The following is a 22013-nucleotide window of genomic DNA, read 5'->3' as shown; positions in this document are numbered from 1 at the left end:
AGTAGAACTTCAGCCCATCATTCCAGAAGACAAGATTGTATGTACCATCTCTTTAGAGAATTTTCAGGAAGAAGTTCGGAAGAGCTTATCTAGGGAAGAAATTCAGCAGTGGGTCCTCCAAGATGAAGAAAGGCGCTTACATCAGCAATTGCCCTATTTTAAGGAAGCCTTATATCTACCTACACCAGCCCTCCAGCAGAAGGCCTTACAGAGTTGCCATGATCACCCTCTGGCAGGACACAAAGGAATTGCTAAGACCTTGGACCTGGTGCAACAATATTTTTGGTGGCCTGGGTTGTCCTCTCATGTCAAACAATATGTGCAATCTTGTGGATTATGTGCCAGGGGAAAATATACTAGACCCCCTCAGGGATTTTTACAGCCACTTCCAACGCCAAAACATCCATGACATACCATTTCCATAGATTTTATTGTAGATCTACCCTTGAGTAAAGGTTTTGACACCATTTTGGTGATTGTGGATACCCTCACCAAGATGAGCCACTTTATTCCAATGTCAGGCACACCCACAGCCCCGGAGTTAGTTAGAGTTTTTGGAGAAAATATAGTGAAAATTCATGGGATCCCAAAAGTCATAGTGTCTGATCGAGGCCCTCAGTTCATTTCCCATTTTTGGCAGGCTTACCTTAAGGGGTTAGGAATTGAGAGTAGACTCTCTACCAGCTATCATCCAGAATCAGATGGTCAGACGGAAAGGGTCAATCAGGAGTTAGACCAGTACCTCCGTTTGTTCCTTATTGATCAGCGTGGAGAGTGGGCAGAAAAGCTGTGGATGGCAGAGTTTGCTTGTAATAACGCCAGGAGTACTTCCACAGGTTACTCCCCGTTTTACTTGAACTTCGGTCGTCATCCGAACCATTTGGTTACTAGAGAAGATCTGAAGGTGCCTGCAGTACAAGATTTGATGACGGATTTAGTATCCCTTCATAATTCTGCAGAGCAAAATTTACTCAAGGCCAAGAGCACATATAAAAGATGTGCTGACCGTCGTAGACGGGCAGCTCCGGAGTATTAAGTGGGAGATCAGGTGTGGTTATCCACTAAAAATTTGCATTTGAAGGGAAACCGAAAGTTTCAACTGAGATTTGTGGGTCCGTATTCCATTGAGAAGGTGTTGGGACCAGTCGCAGTGAAATTGAAATTACCAGCTAAGTTAGGCATCCACCCAGTCTTTCATGTATCCTTATTAAAGAAGACTAGATCCCAAACGAGGCTGAGTAAACCCCCAGATCCATTAGAAATTCAAGGACACTATGAATATGAAGTTAAAGACATACTTGATTCCAAGTTAAAAAGAGGAAAACTTTTTTATCTGGTAGACTGGAAGGGGCATGGCCCAGAGGAGAGATCTTGGGAGCCTGTGTCTAACATTCATGCCCCACAGTTATTACAGAGATTTCATTCACAGAAAACTTTCAAACCAGGACCGATAAATCGGTCGTTGAGAGGGGGTACTGTCAGGCACCACAGGATAGCCAGCACTTGTACTACTAAATTCTATACTAGGAGACGCCCCTTGGTCAAATCTAATAAGGTAGGGGTTTGGTTCCCTTATTCTCCAGTCAGAACCTCCTCCCAAGATGGCCGCTGCAAAGGCCGTCTTGTTCTCAACAGAGTTAGTGCAGTCTAGAGTACTTGGAACGTTCGCGCGTTGAAAACTGTGCACTTCAATAACGTTCCATTCCGAGTCAGTCATAGTTTCCCGTATCTCCGAGTAAACTTTCTGTGGAAAGAAAGAAAGAGAGTTAGGAAGTAGAAAGTACATTCAGAGTATTTCCGAGTCCATGTCTTTGGGCTTGTCAGAGAGAATTCAGTATCCTGAAGTGAGTGCTGTGGACTCTCAGTGAATACCTTCTCCTCAGAGTATTCAGCAGCTATCCAGCAGCTTTGTCCAAAGACTTCAACCCGATATTGTGTTCATCGTCCAACCTTACGGAGCTTCGTCGAATAACTGGAAGAACTCTCCGTTTGAAGCCGTGAGTGAAACTCCGAACTGCCAGCAGCGACAGTAAGATATGCGCACCTGCGCTAAGTGATGTACACTATTCCCCTGTTGACTCCTTATTGCGCTTACCCTGGCTTTTCCTTCCCTTTACCCTCCCTCGAACCTTTTTGCGCGCTTCTTATGAACTACTGGAGTTTGGACCTGATATTGTAGCTTGACTGCCGAAATCCAAGGAACCCCGAGTCAAGGTATCTGCAGGAGAGCATTCAGGTACAGAGAGTAAGATTTAGTATACACTAGAGATAGAGTACACAAACGTATAGTAGATAAAGTCTTACTCTATTCCTTTTCTGTTCCAGCTCTACGCTCCCTGTAGCAAGTACTATCAAAAGAAGAGAAGCATTGCCTTGAGAATTTCTGGTAGGATCAGCTTCAGTTGTTTAATAGAGAATCCAGTAGTAGAGAAGATAGTGTTCTTATGTTCCCTTGTTCTGTGCACTAGGTATCTCAATAGACTGGTTGCAGTGAACCTACACTTTCCTGTGACGACCCAGAGGATACCAGCGATTGTCAAGGTTTTCTCTTCTCTGTCCACTTCCCCTTTTCCCCCTTGCTAGTGAATCTGCTTTTAAAGCGGAGACACTGGGAGGTGGGCATTTGGGACCAGCATCCATACTGCTCCTGCGAAGGTTCTGGAGACTTCTGACATGTGGTGGTGTCCTAGAGTGATGTGGTGGTGTCCTAGAGTGATTTGGTGGTGTCCTAGAGTGATTTGGTGGTGTCCTAGAGTGATGTGGTGGTGTCCTAGAGTGATGTGGTGGTGTCCTAGAGTGATGTGGTGGTGTCCTAGAGTGATGTGGTGGTGTCCTAGAGTGATGTGGTGGTGTCCCAGAGTGATGTGGTGGTGTCCCAGAGTGATGTGGTGGTGTCCCTGAGTGATGTGGTGGTGTCCCTGAGTGATGTGGTGGTGTCCCTGAGTGATGTGGTGGTGTTGTGTGGCGTGCAGCAGTGTGTGGCGTGCAGCAGTGTGTGGCGTGCAGCAGTGTGTGGCGTGCAGCAGTGTGTGGCGTGCAGCAGTGTGTGGCGTGCAGCAGAGTGTGACGTGCAGCAGAGTGTGGCGTGCAGCAGTGAGGCGTGTGGCAGTGTGCAGCATGCAGCAATACGAGGCGTGCAGCAGTGTGAGGCGTGCAGCAATACGAGGCGTGCAGCAGTGTGCAGCAGTGCGCGGCGTGCAGCAGTGCGCGGCGTGCAGCAGTGCGCGGCGTGCAGCAGTGTCGTGCAGCAGTGTGCCGCATGCAGCAGTCTGAGTAATGCAGCAGTGTGCAGCAGTGTGAGGTGTGCGTGTAGCAGTGCGAGGCATGCAGCAGTGTGCAGCATGCAGCAGTGTTAGGCCTGCGGCAGTGTGAGGCCTGTGGCAGTGTGAGGCCTGTGGCAGTGTGAGGCCTGTGGCAGTGTGAGGCCTGTGGCAGTGTGAGGCGTGCAGCAGTGTGAGGCGTGCAGCAGTGTGAGGCGTGCAAGTGCAGCAGTGTGAGGCGTGCAGCAGTGTGAGGCGTGCAGCAGTGTGAGGCGTGCAGCAGTGTGAGGCGTGCAGCAGTGTGAGGCGTGCAGCAGTGTGAGGCGTGCAGCAGTGTGAGGCGTGCAGCAGTGTGCAGCAGTGTGTCGCGTGCAGCAGTGTGCAGCAGTGTGTCGCGTGCAGCAGTGTGTCGCGTGCAGCAGTGTGAGGCGTGCAGCAGTGTGTCGTGCAGCATGCAGCAGTCTGAGTAATGCAGCAGTGTAAGGTGTGCGTGTAGGAGTGCGAGGCGTGCAGCAGTGTGCAGCATGCAGCAGTGCGAGGCGTGCAGCAGTGCGAGGCGTGCAGCAGTGCGAGGCGTGCGGCAGTGCGAGGCGTGCGGCAGTGCGAGGCGTGCGGCAGTGTGAGGCGTGCGGCAGTGTGAGGCGTGCAGCAGTGTGTGGCGTGCAGCAGTGTGTGGCGTGCAGCAGTGTGTGGCGTGCAGCAGTGTGTGGCGTGCAGCAGTGTGTGGCGTGCAGCATGCAGCAGTGTGTGGCGTGCGTGTAGCAGTGTGTGGCGTGCGTGTAGCAGTGTGTGGCGTGCGTGTAGCAGTGTGTGGCGTGCGTGTAGCAGTGTGAGGCGTGCGTGTAGCAGTGTGAGGCGTGCGTGTATCAGTGTGAGGCGTGCTTGTAGCAGTGTGAGGCGTGCTTGTAGCAGTGTGAGGCGTGCTTGTAGCAGTGTGAGGCGTGCGTGTAGCAGTGTGAGGCGTGCGTGTAGCAGTGTGAGGCGTGCGTGTAGCAGTGTGAGGCGTGCGTGCAGCAGTGTGAGGCGTGCGTGCGGCAGTGTGAGGCGTGCGTGCGGCAGTGTGAGGCGTGCGTGCGGCAGTGTGAGGCGTGCGTGCGGCAGTGTGAGGCGTGCGTGCGGCAGTGTGAGGCGTGCGTGCGGCAGTGTGAGGCGTGCGACAGTGTGAGGCGTGCGGCAGTGTGAGACGTGCAGCAGTGTGTGGCGTGCAGCAATGTGGCTTGCAGCAATGTTCAGTATGCAGCAGTTTGTGGCGTGCAGCAGTGTGTGGCGTGCAACAGTATCTCTCATGTGCACCACCTCCATGTTGCTCTCTCTCTCGCCCATGTGCTTCTATCCCCCTGTCTGCACTCATGTCTCTCTCTCACCTGCATGCTCCCTCCTCCTTTGCTCCTCGCTGCTCCCTTTCAACCCTTTGCCTCTGTGTTATCTGCCTCTCATTGTTTCTTCCCTCACCCACTCTGGTGCTTCACCTAACCAACCACTCCCGCAACGCACTCATCCATTTATTTTTAGGCACCTTCTTGCTAAGTTTAAAAAAAAAAGGCATTGGCACAACTTTTTTTAATTTACCGATCTATATCAGATCGGTAAATAAAAAGGAAAAAATATCAAATGTGTGCTTACCTATGACAGTGGTTGCATCATTGTGCTTTTAAAAAAAAAAACAGTACCGTGCTATACAGCATGGCTAAGAATAAGTCACAGGCGAAGCCTGTTGACTTTGCCAATGCGTGTTTTTCTTATTGTGATGAGCGGGATGATGTACCGCAGTCAGGCGAGCTGAAAGTGGGTTCCTTTTGTGATCTCATTGAATTGGCAACCGCCCTCAAACCGCATATAAAAAGAACACTAATATTGTGTTGTGATAACACTTTGGCCATTTCATGTCAGGGGCGAGAGGGGTTGTGAGAGTGTTTGCAACTGAGATGGACCTCCAATGGCAAAAAATGTCAATTTCCTTTTTGTGCACAGTAAGCTTTCTCATGTTTATCCATGGGTCTGATGGAGGCATTCCAAGAAATTGAGTCTCTGTGGCACCTGCCACCTAATAGGACCTAGGTGTCAATGTACATTTAAAATGCATTGTTGATTCAGAATGATTGACATGCAGTGTCACTTAGAAACACCCCCATATATTCGGGAAATGTGGAAAGCAGTCCATTATTCCATACCAGAAACCTTTCATGAACTTGCATCTAATAATGCTTTAACAAGAACTGGCATAGCATTCTTGCTTCAAGAATGGTCTTGCAACTTGAACTGGTGCATGGTCCCAGATAGAGTAGTTTATGCTGGAACAGGCTGCCTGAAAAAGAAAAAATGTTATGGGGTGGTTGGACGATCCATCACAAGTTAGAATAGAGAACAGTATGGAGGAAAGCGAGAAAAGGAAGCCTCCCAGTCAACACGCATGAAGGGTTGATGAAGGGGGACTGTGTGCAAATGGGCAGTTGCCTATTGTGACGTTCATGGGACAGTCTGAATGAAAAATGTCGATTTATCCTCCTGCCCCCCCCCCCCACACACACACACAGCCATAGTGGGCTGAACATTAATTATCATTTTATTAACGATATGGAAGCTAATATTATGTAGTAAATCCGTTATTGCCACCACTCAGCAACACCTTTAAAGCCAATAGATTTTGGAGTTCAAAAGAATCCAAGGATAATACACCCCCCAGCAACCAGTCCTCTTCCACCTTCTATAAAACTGCTAACTCAAAACTTAAAGATGTCCTTAAAGTAATATCCAAAAATGTGAACAAATTTCTTCTTTAACAAACTCTTCTTCCTCCATCAGAATCCAATAAAAAAAAACACAAAGATCTTAAACATGACCTCTATAAAAAAATATAATATACAAACAAACCATTATTGTACGGTTTAGGCTGGGGTGGGGTAATTTACCCTCTGTGTCTTTAATAAAATCTAGATTTTTAGCCCACCAATGCTGTGAAAAATCTACATTTAGGCCAATATTATACAAGTTTAAAGCTTGGCAACGAAAGAATTTGCTGCACTCTGCACCGACTTATAGTAAAATCGTCTGGACGTGGAATCTGAGGACCAATCCGCACAATGCAAAATGTCCTGCAAAGTGCCACCCAACATAAAAACTTTTGAAGCAGCTGCTCCCCTGACTGAATGAGCAGTAAACAAACTTATATCCAAGCCAAATCTTTGTATTATCTATTTCACCAATCTTGCTAAAGTTGGCAAAGAAACTGCCTAATGAGGATGTCTGAATGTAATCAAAGGCTGATATACCCATGACTGTCTTAAAAAAACGTTCTGCGCTCATATTCTTTCACACACCGAACCACACAACACTTCACTCTTTCAACAAAATAATAATAAATAATTGATGATGAATGCTTCTTAATTCTCTGTTTCAAATGAAAACATCCCTTCTGGAATGTTAGAACTACAAGATACCTCCAAAGCACATACGATATTCTACTGAAAGACACCAAACACAACATTGTCAACTTAAAAGACAAATCTCTCAAATTAATATCTTCATTGTTATTCTTGCTATCCAGAAATTTCAGAACCTTTGAATCATCTGAAACGGAAGAGTACCTAGAACCTGAAGGTGTAGAAATCCTAATGCTCCTCAATAATCTTCTCACCATAATATCCTGACCCACTGATGAACCATCCACCAAAACGTGTCCAGCTGCAATAGCCGACCTATACATATTCACAATCTTGTAAGCAAAGCCACTTGCAAACAATTCTGCCAAAAAAATAATCACTTGAACTTCATCAGCTCAAATTGGATCATGACCCCCCCACCCCCCTCCCCCTTCAACACACCAGCATACCCTTTTACTCCATGCCAATCTATACGCCTTCTTTGTCCTAGGAGCCCAAGATTCTGCAATAAGCCTAGAGGCCTCTGATGAAAGTCATGGCCTCCTCCATACTCTCCTGAAAGTTTCCATGCCACCAACGTTAATTGATCTACACTGTTCATACAGTGAACTTCTCCCTGAGAACCTTGCAGTATTGCTGGGAATGTTGGAAGCAACACTGGAAAGTCTACACTCCTCTCTAACGTGATCGGATACCATGCTTGAGATCTCCATTAAGGAATGACCTCCACCATTACTTACTCCTTCCTTCGGCGAATCATCCCAGTTGCTCTTCCAATCATTGTAAAAGGAGGAAAAGCCTATGTGTGAAGCTCGTTCAATCCTGGAAACCATCTATCCCTGCCGCTCCCGGATATGTGGTGCCAGCTGAAAAACCTCCCTACCTGAGCATTCAGCCTGTTCGCATAGAGATCAACCTGAAAAGGACCCCCACAACCTGTTCAAGTTCATGAAAACACGCCTGTCCACCATCTAATCACTCGAATCGTGAACATTTCTTGAAAACAAGTCTGCCGCTGAATTCGTCAGTCATGGGATATGTTCTGCCTAAACTCGCAGACCACTTTTTGGACAATACTCCCAAAAAATGTTTGCCAGATCTGCCAGTCCCTTTAAAAGTGGACCTCCCAGTCTGTTTACATACCTTACCATTGATACATTGTTCATCCTTAACACCACTGACCATTTGACAGTTTGATCTGCAAAACATTTTTATTGCCAAGGATCCTGCTAATAACTCCAAAAAATGTATATGCAAAGTATTTACCTGATCTGTCTAACGACCACCAGTCCTTGACAATCCACAACTTGCACCCCATCCTTCAAGCTCGCCGATTTCACAACCAAATCAGCATTTTCAGCATTTTCACCAGAAATCGCATGCCCATTCCATGCTTCCATATTTCTCGGTCACTATGTCAACTCTTTACTTGCCCCCAATAAATGGCAAACTGTTTCAGAGTATCTCAATCCATCTTGTGTTTGGTTTTCAACCTCTGTAAGGCTTGATAATGCGTGGACCTGAGAAAATAGCTTGAATAGTAGAGGATAAAAGACCCACATTAGGTGCTAACATCTCCTTCTAAATTCCCTTCAACTTAGGTTACCTCAGCAAGCGTACCATTGTATCTATTACAAAGACTAGAAATAAATCTTAAAAACCTTTGACCATCCCAAATTGGAACGGTTTGATATGCATCCTTTAGATCCAATTAAGTTATCAAATCCAATTTCTGCAAAACATCCTTTAACAAATGTATTGCTTCCATTAAACCACCCAATCGGTCAAATCTTTTAAATGTATAACTGGTCTCATTCCCTTGTCCTCCTTCTCCGCCAGAAAAATATTGCTCACAAATCTGTTTGTCATCTTCTAACACAACCGCTCCTGTATTTCTAAATCTATCAACTTCATATGATCTGCTGTAAAAGCTAGTCTCCTTGGCAAACATTTTTGAACTGGACTCACCTCAAACTCTATTTGAAACTACCAACTGTCTCTTAATTCCAAGGTTCCCTTGTAATCTGTATCCATTGTTGGTAAAACTGGGCAAGTCTGCCACCCAATTCTAAGGGGATAACAGAAGGATCTTGACTTACCGAACGATTCTCTCGTTCTCCTTTCACCTTGGGCAAACCTACCCCAAGCTTTCGTTCTTTGTGGGTAAAAACTTCCACCCCAGTAGGTTTGTTGACCTTGATAGACTCTATAACCTTGTGAGAAGGAGCCTCTGGTAATGCCTTGGCCACAGCTGGGAACAGACTTCTTGCTCTTTCGACCATCACAAATACACAATCCTAAAACGCTTTCTTAATATCCTTCTGGGACTTTTAAAGAGAACAAAAGCCCCAACAATACTAGGTAAATCCTTAAGGTTCACTGAAAAGCAACCTATTGGCTGAAGGCCCCTCTTTTTATTCACCAGATCCACCAATTTAATATCGATTTTAAGCAGAATTATTTTCCGTCACTTATTACAGAGCGCTGTATTGATGCTGGCTAACGAGCATAAAACACCTTGGATTTACTGGCGCAATTCATCCACATCCACTCTTATTGTAAACCTCCTCTAACAGGTCAAATGTTTTGGTCAGTGGACCCACGACATCCGAAAGCCTATTGTGACTGGATCTCAGACCCTGGTCCTAACCATTTCTAGGGTCACAGCCACCTTTGCCTATAAACGTTATTATCTTAGCATCTAGCTCTGGGGTTACCAACACCCTCTTGGCAACAGAGGGTCTAGTGCACTCAGACATCAGCCTGACTCGAACATCCATGGAATCTCCCGTCTCATCCAAAAATTAACACATTAGCCATATGTTCCAAGGACGTCGACTCAGGTGAGTGGATGCTTAATGAGTAAGGGGTCAAACATACGTTGACCAAAATAATCCGTAAGTGCCTCATCACCCTTTTCCTTACTATGAATCCTCGGAGTCAAAATCTAAAGAACAACTGATCTATACCTCCGCACTTTAAGAGGGTTCATCACAGATCACTGTCTTATGCTTATGGCCCATTGACCCCCTGTTTGTATCTTTCTCTGGGTCATTCCCTTGCCCACCTTGTGTACCCTCAGCACCATCATCTTTCTTGTCAACAAAGAAATAATGCTCTGCTTCAGCAGATCTCCTTTTTTTGCCAAACCCACCTTTACAATCATATGATTTATTTTTCGGGCATCTTTACCCTATTATTTGACATTCCCTTCTGCTTCATTAGCAGAGCAAAAGCGTTGCTCCTCCACAGGAATTCTTTTACCAAACAACAAATCCAAGTTCTTGTCCATCCTACTTGATAGTTACAAAGTAATTTTTTCACTCATTCTGTCAAGTTTCCTATTAAGAGTTATGTTATGTTATGCGCTCGGCTACTCGGGCAGAGTGTCCCGGCGCTAAAAGAGACCTGCAGTGGCTGAACAGAGAGGGAGCACTAGATTACTGCACAAACAACCACATCTTAAGCTCCTTCCTAAAGGAAAGGAGATTGTTCAGCTTTCTAAGAGATAGTGGCAATTTATTCCACAGTTGGGGCGCCAAGAGTCTATACGAGCGCCCTCCAATACGAGCTCATTTGACTGCTGGGACAATAGCCAGTGCCTGAGAGGCAGAGCGCAGAGATCGGGCAGGGTGGTAGAAGCGCATCCTTTTCCTTAAGTAGGAGGCCCGATGCCGTGGAGAGATTTAAACGCTGTGATAAGTGTCTTAATGTGGATGCGTTTACACACTGGGAGCCAGTGAAGAGAGTTCAGCAAGGCGGAGGACTGAGACCTTCGGCTAAGGCCAAAAATAGCTCTTGCTGCCGAGTTTTGAACTGATTGCAGACGGGTGAGTAAATACTCCGGCAAACCCAGGTAGAGTATATTGGCATAGTCCAGTCGGGAGCCAATCAAGGCTTGAACAACAATCCTCCTATGGGCAACTGAAAGAAAAGGAAGACATTTCTTGAGAGTTTTTAGAAGGCCATAGCAGTGGCCTACAACAGTGAGGATATGGGGTTTGAAGATGAGACCATTATCAGTTTTGACACCCAGATTATTTGCCAGTGAAGTAGCCGATGATGGGGGATACATATCAGAAGGCCACCATGATTTCCAATTGGCAATGGGAGGGCAGCCAAAAAAGATGACCTCTAATTTGTCGGAGTTGCATCTAAGCTGATTCAATTGAAACCAAGAGAAAACAGCAGAGAGGCAGCTCATGATACTGTCGCCGGAAAAGTCAGAGTTCTTATTGCAGGTAAATTGAAGCTACGTATCATCGGCATAAGAAATAATCTGGGCTCCATGAGCTTCAACTAGCGCAGCCAATGGGGACAGATATATATTAAAGAGTTGGACTTAAATGGAGCCTTGTGGGACTCCAACCTGCAGAGGGGGGATGGAAGCTGTAAATGAGGGAGCCCAGATTGATTGTTGGCGGCCAGATAGAAACGACTCAAACCAACTGAATACCGTCCCTCTCAAATCAAAGTCCTGGAGTTTTGAAAGAAGACGGTTGTGAGGGACGATATTGAACGCCCCAGAGAGGTCCAACAGGACCAGCATAGCCTTCCCACCATTATCCAGGACTTCTTTGATTGACTCAGTTACCTCGAGCAGAGCAGTCTCGGTGCTAAGGTTTGAGCGAAACCCCGATTGAGTGTTATGAAGAATATTATGGGTTTCGAGAAAGTCCGAGAGGGTGGTATGTATATGTTTTTTCACAATCTTAGCAAATGCAGGAAGTAAGGAGATAGGTCTGTAATTAGAGTGGGCGTGAGGTCTGTAATTAGAGTGGGCGTGAGGGTCCAGGTTAAGTTTTTTAAGCAGGGGAAGAATATGGGCTTTTTTCCATGAGCTAGGGACAATACCTGACTTAAGCGAAGAATTGAGTACAGGGTTGATGATGGGATTGATAATATGTGCCATCTTGGCAAGAAACTTCGCCGGGCAGAGATCTGACGGAGCGCCTGACTTTATCTTCAATAGTAGCTCCAAAGAGACTTGGGGAGAGAGTAGAGGAAAAGTCGAGAGCGTATAGCTCTCTGGAGGAGAAGAAGGTGCAGGGGAGTTTTAGTCAGAGTTACCAATGGAAGATGTTGATAAGAATGTAGGCTGGATACTTTTGATTTTATCAGCGAAAAAGATGGCCTATTGATTAATCCAAAGTTCGGAGGGAGAAAACTTGGATGTTTGAGTAGTGGCAGAGGTGAATTCCTTAACTATTGAAAAGATTTCCTTACTGGTATTGGCAGCTGATTCAATTCTTTTGGCAAAGTGTATTTTTTTTCTCGACAATAATGTCTTTATGATAAGTTTTAATCAACATCCTATATAGTGTTTTTAACGAAGAATCATAACATTTGCGCCAGGCTCTCCCAGCCTTTTTACATTGCCTTCTGCTATCGTGCAGAGCAGGAGTGAACCATGGCGCAGATGCACGAGAATTTTTTTAGAGCGAATGGACAGAGGCGCAAGCTCATCTAAACGTTGAGTAAGCCAGGACTGGAAGAGAGCTAAATCATCTGCCAAGTTACCTGTTAGCGGGCATGGGTGGATGGCAAACGAATGGGCAAGCATATCAGGTGTAACAAGGTGATATGGGCGAGTGGCAGTTGACTGAGGGCTGGAGACAGAGGAAGCGGCATTGGCCGTGCGCGTAATATTAAAATTCAGCAAATAGTGATCCGCCCAAGCCAAGGGAAGAGGGGAGGAGATAACGATAGGGATCGTCGAGAAAATTTGGTCCAGAGTGTGACCTTTGTTATGTGTAGCAGTAGAGAAGAAAGAGTAAGGAGCCTTATAGTGTCATCTGTATCTGACATGTCCATATGAATGTTGAAATCGCCAAATAGCATGCAATGCTTATATTTAATGATGAAGGGAGAGATGGCAGTGTGAAGGTCCTTAAAAAAAGAACCTATCTGACCAGGCGGTCTGTATACCAGTAGTCCGGCGCTGGAATGATGAGGGGAAAAAGACAAAAGGAAACCAAGTGTTTCAGCACCGTGAATATCGTCAGATGGAACAATGGATCAGGACTAGCGACTATCAACCACAATCGCAACTCCTCCTCCCCTACCCACCGACCGATCTTTCCTAAGAATGTAATCGTTTTGAGGAATAGCAATGGAAATGTCAGGACTGGAGGATTCTCCTAGCCAAGTCTCTGTAAGAAAAAGACATTCAGGCTTTGACTCTGTTAACAAATCAAAACGATCAAGGGCATGTTTACTCACCGAACGCGTGTTAAGTAACATGCATGGGTAATTGTTATGGTGGGTCGCACTGACCTGACCGTCTCCGAGGCAAGAGAGTCAGAAGGAAGAGGGCCCTCCTTACTGGGTAATATAGTACAGGGGTCCAGCCGCAACCAGAACAATGAAGACTAACATTTGGATTGTTTTGGGTCAGAGAGCACTGACGGCTAATATCTCTTCCCACAGGTTTTAAAAAGTCTGAGTCGTACCTATACAAATCAGGAGTAGTGGCCAAGGAACCGTCAGCGTGGCCTGCCCCTGACGCCTCCGGGACGCTGACAGGCGCAGACGGGCTTACCTTTGGCGCGCATCAGGCGCGCCCGCTGCGCTCGTCCGCTGCGCATCCTTGGAGGCATCTGACTAAAATAGGGAAGAGGGAGTGAGTCATGAAAGCGCTGAAGGCAAGCGTGCTAACCCCCGTTTCTCCCAAAATGGCGGCCTCGCTGCAAGCAGCGTTCGACAAAGTGAGAAAAAGGTAAGAATAATTCACCGTTTTTAAAAAAATTCAAATGGATCACAATTAAAAGAATCAAGCGCACAGATCGCCTATTAAATCAGGAGCGTTTCTGGCAGAGCTTTCGCGCACGTTCCTGACTGAGCCTCAGGAAGAGTCATCTCTTGTAAGCCTGCAACTTGCTCCTTGAATCTATAAGATTTACACTAAATCGTACTGTGGGAAAAATTGTTTTAATAACTAATGTGCCTACTAAAACCGTTGCAAAGTCTTCACTCGATTGATGCCAGTGCCTCCTGAAACTGATTGAAATCCTGTCACATAGTCAAACAATTGCCGGCCCACAGAAATGCCTCCTGTCTCACTACAGGAATAATACGTGGTCAATTCCTGAGAGCAAGCCCTCTCATTTCGAGAATAACTACTCGCCTGCAATCAGGTCGGCATTTCAGCCTTCCGCCAAGATGGCGCTTGCAATGCATGAACACGTTAACGTATGGAAGACTTTTGAAACCACCGTCTTCCCCCAATGTTCGGCTTGCGCACTGGTCCGTGTGAGAAGCTGGCCTGGTATATGATGTCCACTAATGTAAGTGGGGCACCTTGTAACAGTCAAAACAACCCCAATGGTGATTTAGGAGGTCTCAGACAATCTAAGAAAGCTATGCAACTGGTAGTTGTGGGGAGCATCCTCCAGGCTTAGTCTTGAAGGAGTGTAGAGCATCTTTTTTTTTACCAGAATGCAATATTATAGTATAGATTAAATGAAAAAGAACCACACAAAGTATTTATAATAATATGTATTTATTATATAATACTTTCTAGTACGTTCTAGTATCTCCCGCAAGGAGATATACACAAAGCACACAATACGATAGCAAAGAAACCACAGTAAATAGCACTAATGCACAGTGGGCCTGGGGGGGTGGGGCAAACCATATACAAAGAAAGTGGTATAAGAACCACGACTCGAGTCAGGACAATGTTGAGAGGTAGAATCGCTGGGTACCCGGTGAACCACCCATGGTAAGTAGACCGGGACCCCACGGAGGACGCGTAGTGTGAGAACACGACTGCGGGCTCCATACAACTCTATGTGTAAGTCGCAGTTGGATTTTTAAAGATTAGGGACCCTTCCCAGTGGACCCTGAGGAAGACAGAAGGTTAGAGAGCCACCCCACCTGTGGATACTGTAATACCCAAGTTACCCATCCCAGGGGAGCATGGTGCATAGGTGTGAAGTGGCGTCGGAAATCAAAGTCGCACCCAATGGACAACTTCACGAAAGTGCCACTGCTGGGGAAGGAATCCAAACGTGTGTTCTAGTGTAGGAGTACCTGAAAGCAGAGGGGAAAGAGTCTGGGTCACTTGAGAGTGATGCCCACCGATGTTGGGCCCTTCTGGATAGATGTTGATGACCTGAACTCTGCAGCTGTGGGGACCAGGCATTGCTTAGGATGACCAGGAATACGAGCTGTCCCACGAAGGATGTCAACTGCTGAGGGGTCGTTGTCCGGCAGGAGCACCAACAACCCTTGGCAAACGCAACCCACACAGGAGGTCAAGAATTTGCAGGAAGAGGACCAGCAAGGTGCAGGAGACTAACCAACTATGTGACAAAGTCGGGCGTGCTACATCCTGTGCAATCGGGGTTCCGGGCCACCCATAGCACAGAGTTGGCACTGCTGGAGGTGGGTGAGGCAATTAGGGACTGTTTGGATGCCGGCGGGAGAGCAGCTCTGGTGATGCTGGATCTCTCGGCGGCATTTGACACGGTTCCCCAATCTCTCCTCCTTGACCGACTTACTGACATCGGCATTGCAGGTACGGCGTGGAGCTGGCTACAATCCTTTTTGGAGGTTAGGTCACAACAAGTCTGGCTCCCCCCGTTTGCCTCGTCCCCCTCCCCTCTCTCCACTGGTGTCCCGCAGGGCTCTTCCCTTAGCCCCCCTTTGTTTAACATCTTTGTGACTCCCCTGGTTTACCTGGCGGAGTCACTGGGGGCTAGGGTGATTGCCTACGCGGATGACACTAAGTTATTGTTTACCTGGAGAAGGGGTGAGGACTCTGTCAACACGGCTCAGCGCTGTCTTTCCGCAGTGTTTCGCTGGTTGGCCAATGCACAACTCAAGTGCAATGAGGAGAAGTCGGAGGTGCTCTTGTTTGGAGCGTTTCCTGCGGGCTTTAGAACCAGACTTTGTCCCCCGGACTTTCCACCCCCCAATCAGACATGGGCCTTGCAAAAAACTTAGGGGTCTGGTTTGAGGAAAATTTGAATTTTGCGACACAGACCTGTTTTGGCATACTTAAAACCCTACGTAAATTCCTCCCCCTTCTGCCTGCGGAGGCTAAAGAAACAGTAGTCCGGGCATTGATTCTTTCTTGGCTGGATTATTCTAACGCACTCTTAGTGGGATGCCCAGGCTATCTGATAAAAAAGTTACAGGTAGTCCAAAATGCGGCTGCTCGTCTCCTTCTGGGTCTTTCTTCCAGGCAGAGCGTGCGGGTCCATCTCCGCCACCTTCACTGGCTCCCAGTTGAGGCTCGCTTGAAAGTCAAAATGCTGGCCATTGTCCATCGGGCATTGTATGGTTTGGGCCCACTCTATCTGCAGAAGCGCTTTTCTTTCTATATTCCTTCCAGGACTTTGCGGTCCTCGGACCAACTACTTATCCAGAACCCGCCATAGGCTAGGTGGCGGCTCTTTCACCCGTAAGGCTGGCATAGCCTGGAATGAGCTTCCTCTCGCCCTCAGGAGGATTTCGGATCCGGTTATCTTCAAAAAGAATCTAAAAACACTTATGTTCTGAGCCCATTCTTTTAGAGGCTCTTCCTGTTCAGCTAGTGGTGGGGGCTCAGGGTAGCAGCGCCGGGATACTCTTGTGCGCTTTAGAAATGCAGTGTAACATAACATAACATAACAAGCAGGGTAGACCGGGCAAGCACGGAGCAATCCGGGGAGCCCAAAAAGAAAGTAGTTGACCCTCCACAAGACCCACAGGTCGAAGACACTGGAGTCGCAGGAGGACCTCCTGCAGATTTTCAAAACAGGCATAGAGCCCAATGCACTTGCTGCAAAATTACCAACAAGCTTTTACGCTTGCAAAAGTACACGGTGCTCAGGGGTTTGGGAATTGCAGCTTCCACAAGGGATTCTGGCCTCAAATTGGGTGAGAGGGCAGCTCTGGTCTTGAGGGACGTAGGAACCCACCTCCTGTGTTATTGAACCCTTCGGAGTCCGTAGGAGCTCAGATCAGCAGACCAGTCAGTGTTGCAGTGCCCGCGAATGCAGGGGAGTGACGCCTTCACTCCAAGGAAGATTATCTTCGGGTGTCTTGGATGCCTCACAGGCTCTGCACGGATCCTGTATGGTGCACAGGCACAGACGAGGCAACGGACTGAAAGGGAGACGAAGTCTGGCCCAAACGAAGTCTAGAGTGCCCAGACGGTAGAAGTGCAGTGATTTCAGTTCTGAATCTTCTCCACAACGAATCTAGGGACGTACACCCAGGTAAGCCCTTAAGTACCCTAAGGAAAGGCTTGGGAAGATTCAGAGGACCCTCTCATGGGAGGTTCTGGACAAGGGGGAGGTTACTCCCATGTCCTTTCTCCAGTTTCACGCCACTGCGGGAGCCAACGGCTCCCAGGACTGGTTTGAACTGGACTATGCACAGGGACACCATATGTTTCCCTCATGCAGACTTTCAGGCACTGGCAAGCACACCCACCCAGCCCTAATACACTAATTCCTGTCTGGAGGTGGTCACACCTCTCTGTGACAGGATGCCTATTGTCCTGCCTTCCCCTGCTCTAGCTTGGCTCAGCAGCAGGAGTGCAGAAATGTGTCTCTGGTCGGCAGTAACCATTTTGTGCTGTCCGGGACTAGAAGGCTGGTACCGTGAACACTGAGAGCCTCACGGAGGGCTCTCTCGGTGGGTGGAATCATACTTTGTACACTGGTAATGGTGTGCAGGGTATGATTCCCACATGTTTGACACCAAACACAATAGGGCTCGTTGCAGCCGTTTTCGAGATGGTCACTGTGCAGTTCTCGTAATGCCCCTCTATACTAGTATATAACTGCTTCACTGACAACCCGGGAGAATGGACTCCATATGCTGCAGGTATTTCCTGCTCATGCAGGGGCACCCTCTTAATTAGAACCAAGCACCCTGCCCTCAGGATTGTAGAGTGGTGAAATAGGTTTTAAGTGCAGTGACCCTTAGATATAGGAAAACTATATCTTTCGTAAGTGGTGCATGCACCAACGTACACAGGCTGCAATGGCAGGCCTGTAGTTCCATTTTGAATGGTCTCCCATGGGTGGCATTATACAAGCTGCAGCCCATGGGAGACCTCTGGGGTACCTATGCCCAGGGTACATACTCAAGCGCCAGGACGCCCCTTTGCTGGGGCAGCTGTGCGCTATAAAAATATAAATAACATAACATAACATAACATATACTGGGGACTGACGAGGAGACCCCAGTATCCAATCTAGGATATACCTAGGTATTGAACACAACAGTATAGGGAGAAAGCAGATAGACTGGGGTGTTAATTAGCATGATCCCAGTCGGACAATTCAAAAACCAGCTTAGCACCAGGCAAAAAGTGGGGTTACACATGCAGAAGGAACGTACCTTACTACAGTCAGTATCTAAGATATTTAAAGAGAACTTTTATCTTAATTTATCCTATATTTGCAAATGTAATCAAATCCTAGTATACCTTCAAAACCAAATTAATTTCTGCGCTTGCGATGCTTAATATGCAGCCCCAACACTCTTTTGTTTCGGAAAAAAGAATCAGCACCACCGCACCAAGACTACCAACGAAAATAATATGAGCACTGCTTTGATCTCTGCAGCATTAAGGGGTCCGCAATTAAAATAGGCTCTGTGACCTTCATCTGCAAACCTAGTCTGATTTGCACTCTCATAGAGTAATCGCTCTCAGGACACATCGCCGTTCCTCCCCGATACAAACAAATTTGAAATCTGGAAAATAAAAAGCAATTTGTTCACCATTGACCATATGGCCGGATCCTTAGTCAACCATGCTATTCTATAGAACTAGTTATGACTCAGTATTTTATATTTAAAATAACAGAAAGCGCCAAACAGCAGCACTTACACTGTCACAAATTATGTTTCAATCAGAACTTATCATATTACAATATGTAACACCAAACTTCATACTTAAACTGAGTGAGCAGCAGCAATAAAAGAAGAAAGAGGACTGGCTGCTGGTGGTTTTTAGTATCTTTGGAATGTTTCAAATTCTAAATTCTATTGGCTTTAAAGGTGCTGCTGAGTGGTGGCAATAAAGGATTTACTATATAATATTGGCCTCCGGGTCTTGACATAAAAGTAATGCTCTGTTAATGCATGCGTTCTGGCCAGAATAGGTTTGAGTTGATCACTGCACATTTTATGCTGACTGTGCTATACTTCACTTATTGGCAGAGCCATTTGAATTACGCAGCATGGCAGGCCCAAATTATCTGGCAGGGTTAACTAAAGTATGTGGCAAAAAAGGCATATTGTGTGGAGTAATGCAGCACATTTAGTGATAAATATTGCATTATTGTTTTGGAATTTGTACACGTTAACACAATGGGTAAAAATGTCACTTCATTATACTCCTTTAACATCTAAATACAGAAATAAGCAAGAGAAAGGTAACTTGTAAACCTTCGTGGTGTACTTCCACTGTGCGGCAACACCTTTCTTTAGTGTACTTTGATCCGCGTGAGCTAGAAACAATTAAAAAAAACTATACAGCCGATGATGGATTATGTGCCACATGCAACAAATCTATAAATATGCGGAAAACTCTGCAACTTCAGAATCTCTTAATTCCAGAGCTGTGCTAATTGGTTATTTGAGCACTATGTTAAAGTGTTCATCAGTCCCGTTTCTTGAGCTCCAATTTTGAAACAAAGGCCCTCATTGGAAGTGACCCGTGTAATGAGCTAGATTTTCCCCTCCCCTGGAGGTACCTATAGTTTGGGTGCCAGTAATTCGGAAGTTGGTGGAAATCTAGCCCATTAAGAGTTAAACCCTGGCAGACCACTAAGAAATTTGGATTCATCTGGGGAATTCTTCATTTTGGACAGGGCTACAACTCCAGATGAAAATAAATAAAAATCTCATACTTCTGATGGGGCCGGAAACTGTATTACCTGGCCCCAACTGAATTATGAGGCCATTTGTAATAAGGGCTTAAACAGTGTGGTTAAGTTAGCTACATCACTCACTACCTACAGCGTTGTGTGCTAAGTATGCCATCTAACTTTCTTCTGTCTGTTTACCCTCCAGCTGCTGTCATCGGATCTCGACTCCACCTGGCTGTGGCAGCTTCATGCATTGTGATGGCATTTTACGTCTTGTTTATAAAATAAAACAAAAACATTCAAACGCATGATGGCAAGACCAAGGCTGGAACAAAGGAAAACTGTTGGATTCTGCCAAAGGGACTGCATTATTCTGGCTACAAGTCAGACAGTGGCAACCTACATCCATGAGGCCCTAAGTAGTAGCTTCCTTTCTCCTCCCTTCCTTGCTAAGACTCCGTTGCCCAACGATCTGTTATGAAAGGAAGTGGCACTTCATTCTCACTTCAGCAGCAGCAGCATCTCCTGTCCTTGATATGTGGATATTTCGGAATGTCTTCCATGCTGGATCGGTTGATGAGGTCTTTGGAGCCTGGATGAGCATGGGATTTGTGGCACCACTCCAACGCCTTACGTCATTTGCCCAGGTCTTCATCGAGACTAGAGACTTTTTTCCTTTGTTGTCAGTTATGCACCATGATAACCAGTCTTTCCTATTAACCAGACTGCGTAGGTTGACGATGAGACCCGAAATGAACACTACATATGATAGCTAAAAATAAATATGACTTGTTACCAATAAGTAAAAGTGTGGTCTATCTACAGTGCAAGTATAGCACCCACTGTTGTAATGCATTCTTGGAAAATGGCACAGTTGTGAGTATCGCCTGGGATCTGTAATCACCTGGCAGTTTGATTCTATAAATGATCATCAAAACTGTGTATGATTCATCCTTACATGTACCTGTTGACAATTTCACTTTCCTTCTCAACATTTACAGTTGCTTTATATTGAAGTTTTGTAGTAAGCGCGTGATAGAATGGGTTGTCTCAATCACGTTGACTAGCAGTATTGTTCCAATGAACACTCTGGAAGATGCTCTTATGTCAAGCAGCAGGATTCCTTAGAAGTGGTGCATAAATCATAAGGTTGCTTCTGGGTATTTTGTCAATCCACAGTGAATCCATACACATACTTAACTTAAATCCTTCTCAATTAACAATGTCAGTTCATTAAACATTCCGTTCTGTACCCACCTCAAACACACAAACCTCTTGCCAACTTAAGTTATTGATGACATTAAGCATTGTTTTAGTCATCCAGATTATAAAACTGTACTAAAACCAGACTTGTTCCGATAGTATGGAGGAGACTGAGTTTTACCATCTCCAATTGAACTCCTTCCTAAATGTAGTTAATGGGCAGTTGCCAAGGTAAACACTTATTTGTGTTGTGTAGTCCTCAAGGTGCGAGCAGCAAATCTGTTTTCCATGCTGATAAAGGTTTATCGCGCTTTGCCCATTCTGTCTGGTTCATGTGAATCTTAGTTTTCAATGATGATGTTCTGTGGGCTGCTGGCTTCCCAAAATGGCATGAAATGATGTATTGGTGGTATAATATTTATAGGTGGTCTATTAGTAAGGAACACACTAATATTGGGTAGTTAAATTACCAAGTAGGGTTTGGTTAAAATTGTCACTGATTTGCGAAAGAGGTGCACTCTACCTGTTACATCATTCTGACGAACAAGAAGGAAACCAGGTGACTCTGTACTTGATATTTGTAGTACCACAAACGGCTACCTTCCATCCTCCATAGGATAGAAATGTGACACAAAAGCCACCTTGCTCTGAAAAACTGATTGGCTTTAACCTTGTGGTTAATTCTGATTGTTTGTAGTGCAGTGTCTGAAACTACAAAATGTGTCGGGCAGTTTGATTAGCTGTCCTAGGTACAATCAGTATAGGCTGCAGTTTAAGCAATCAAACTGCTTGAAAATACCAAACAGTCATCCATGACCTGCTTTTTGATCCACGATGGCCTCCAGAAGTCCTTCACAGGAAGCTTGGTTTCTTTGTGTGCCATGTGGTATGACTCTGCCTCCTTAACAGGGGAATTCCACCATACACAATTCATCATAAGGTGGCATCGCCAAATGCAATTTTGCCCACAACTCACTACCAGCACACCTGAAGTAAAATGTTTAAAACGGCCAGCTGGTTGATTCGTTTACAAATATTAAGAAAACTTTTGGGATTTTTAATTTAAAATAACTATTTGAAGAATTTATATCTGCTTTTTCTGAAACTTATACAATAAAAATGCTAAAAAGAAATTGCAAAGTCGTTTTATTTATATAAACTATGTATACTTTTGCGTCGGTCTCTGGTTGTTTAGGTGGTGTCTCCTCCAACACCAAAGATTAGCTTTGACACGAAAAATTGTTGACCAACTATTTGCAAATGTCACGTATTATAGCATAGTGTGCCGTTTTGCAAAGTGTTTCCAGAGAAGTCTAAATTTTGATGGGGTCATTTTAACGATTATGGAATAAGTT

General features: G+C 45.7%; 1 protein-coding gene across 1 annotated transcript in view; it reads left to right on the top strand.

Annotated features, from left to right (window-relative positions):
• The window catches only part of TMEM167B (transmembrane protein 167B), an 86259-nt gene extending 64468 nt beyond the window's left edge, over positions 1–21791 (top strand). The window contains exon 3 of the mRNA XM_086923182.1: positions 19661–21791. Coding sequence (XP_086779308.1) covers positions 19661–19743 — 83 coding nt within the window. The 3' untranslated portion in view covers positions 19744–21791. The remainder of the gene's footprint in view (positions 1–19660) is intronic.
• The last annotated feature ends 222 nt before the right edge of the window (positions 21792–22013 follow it).

The sequence above is a fragment of the Lissotriton vulgaris genome, chromosome 5 (genome assembly GCF_964263255.1).
Source record: "Lissotriton vulgaris chromosome 5, aLisVul1.2, whole genome shotgun sequence".
Classification (NCBI taxonomy): Eukaryota; Metazoa; Chordata; class Amphibia; order Caudata; family Salamandridae; genus Lissotriton; species Lissotriton vulgaris.
The sequence above is the reverse complement of the archived record's forward strand: the minus strand, read 5'-3'. Positions and strand labels throughout refer to the sequence as shown.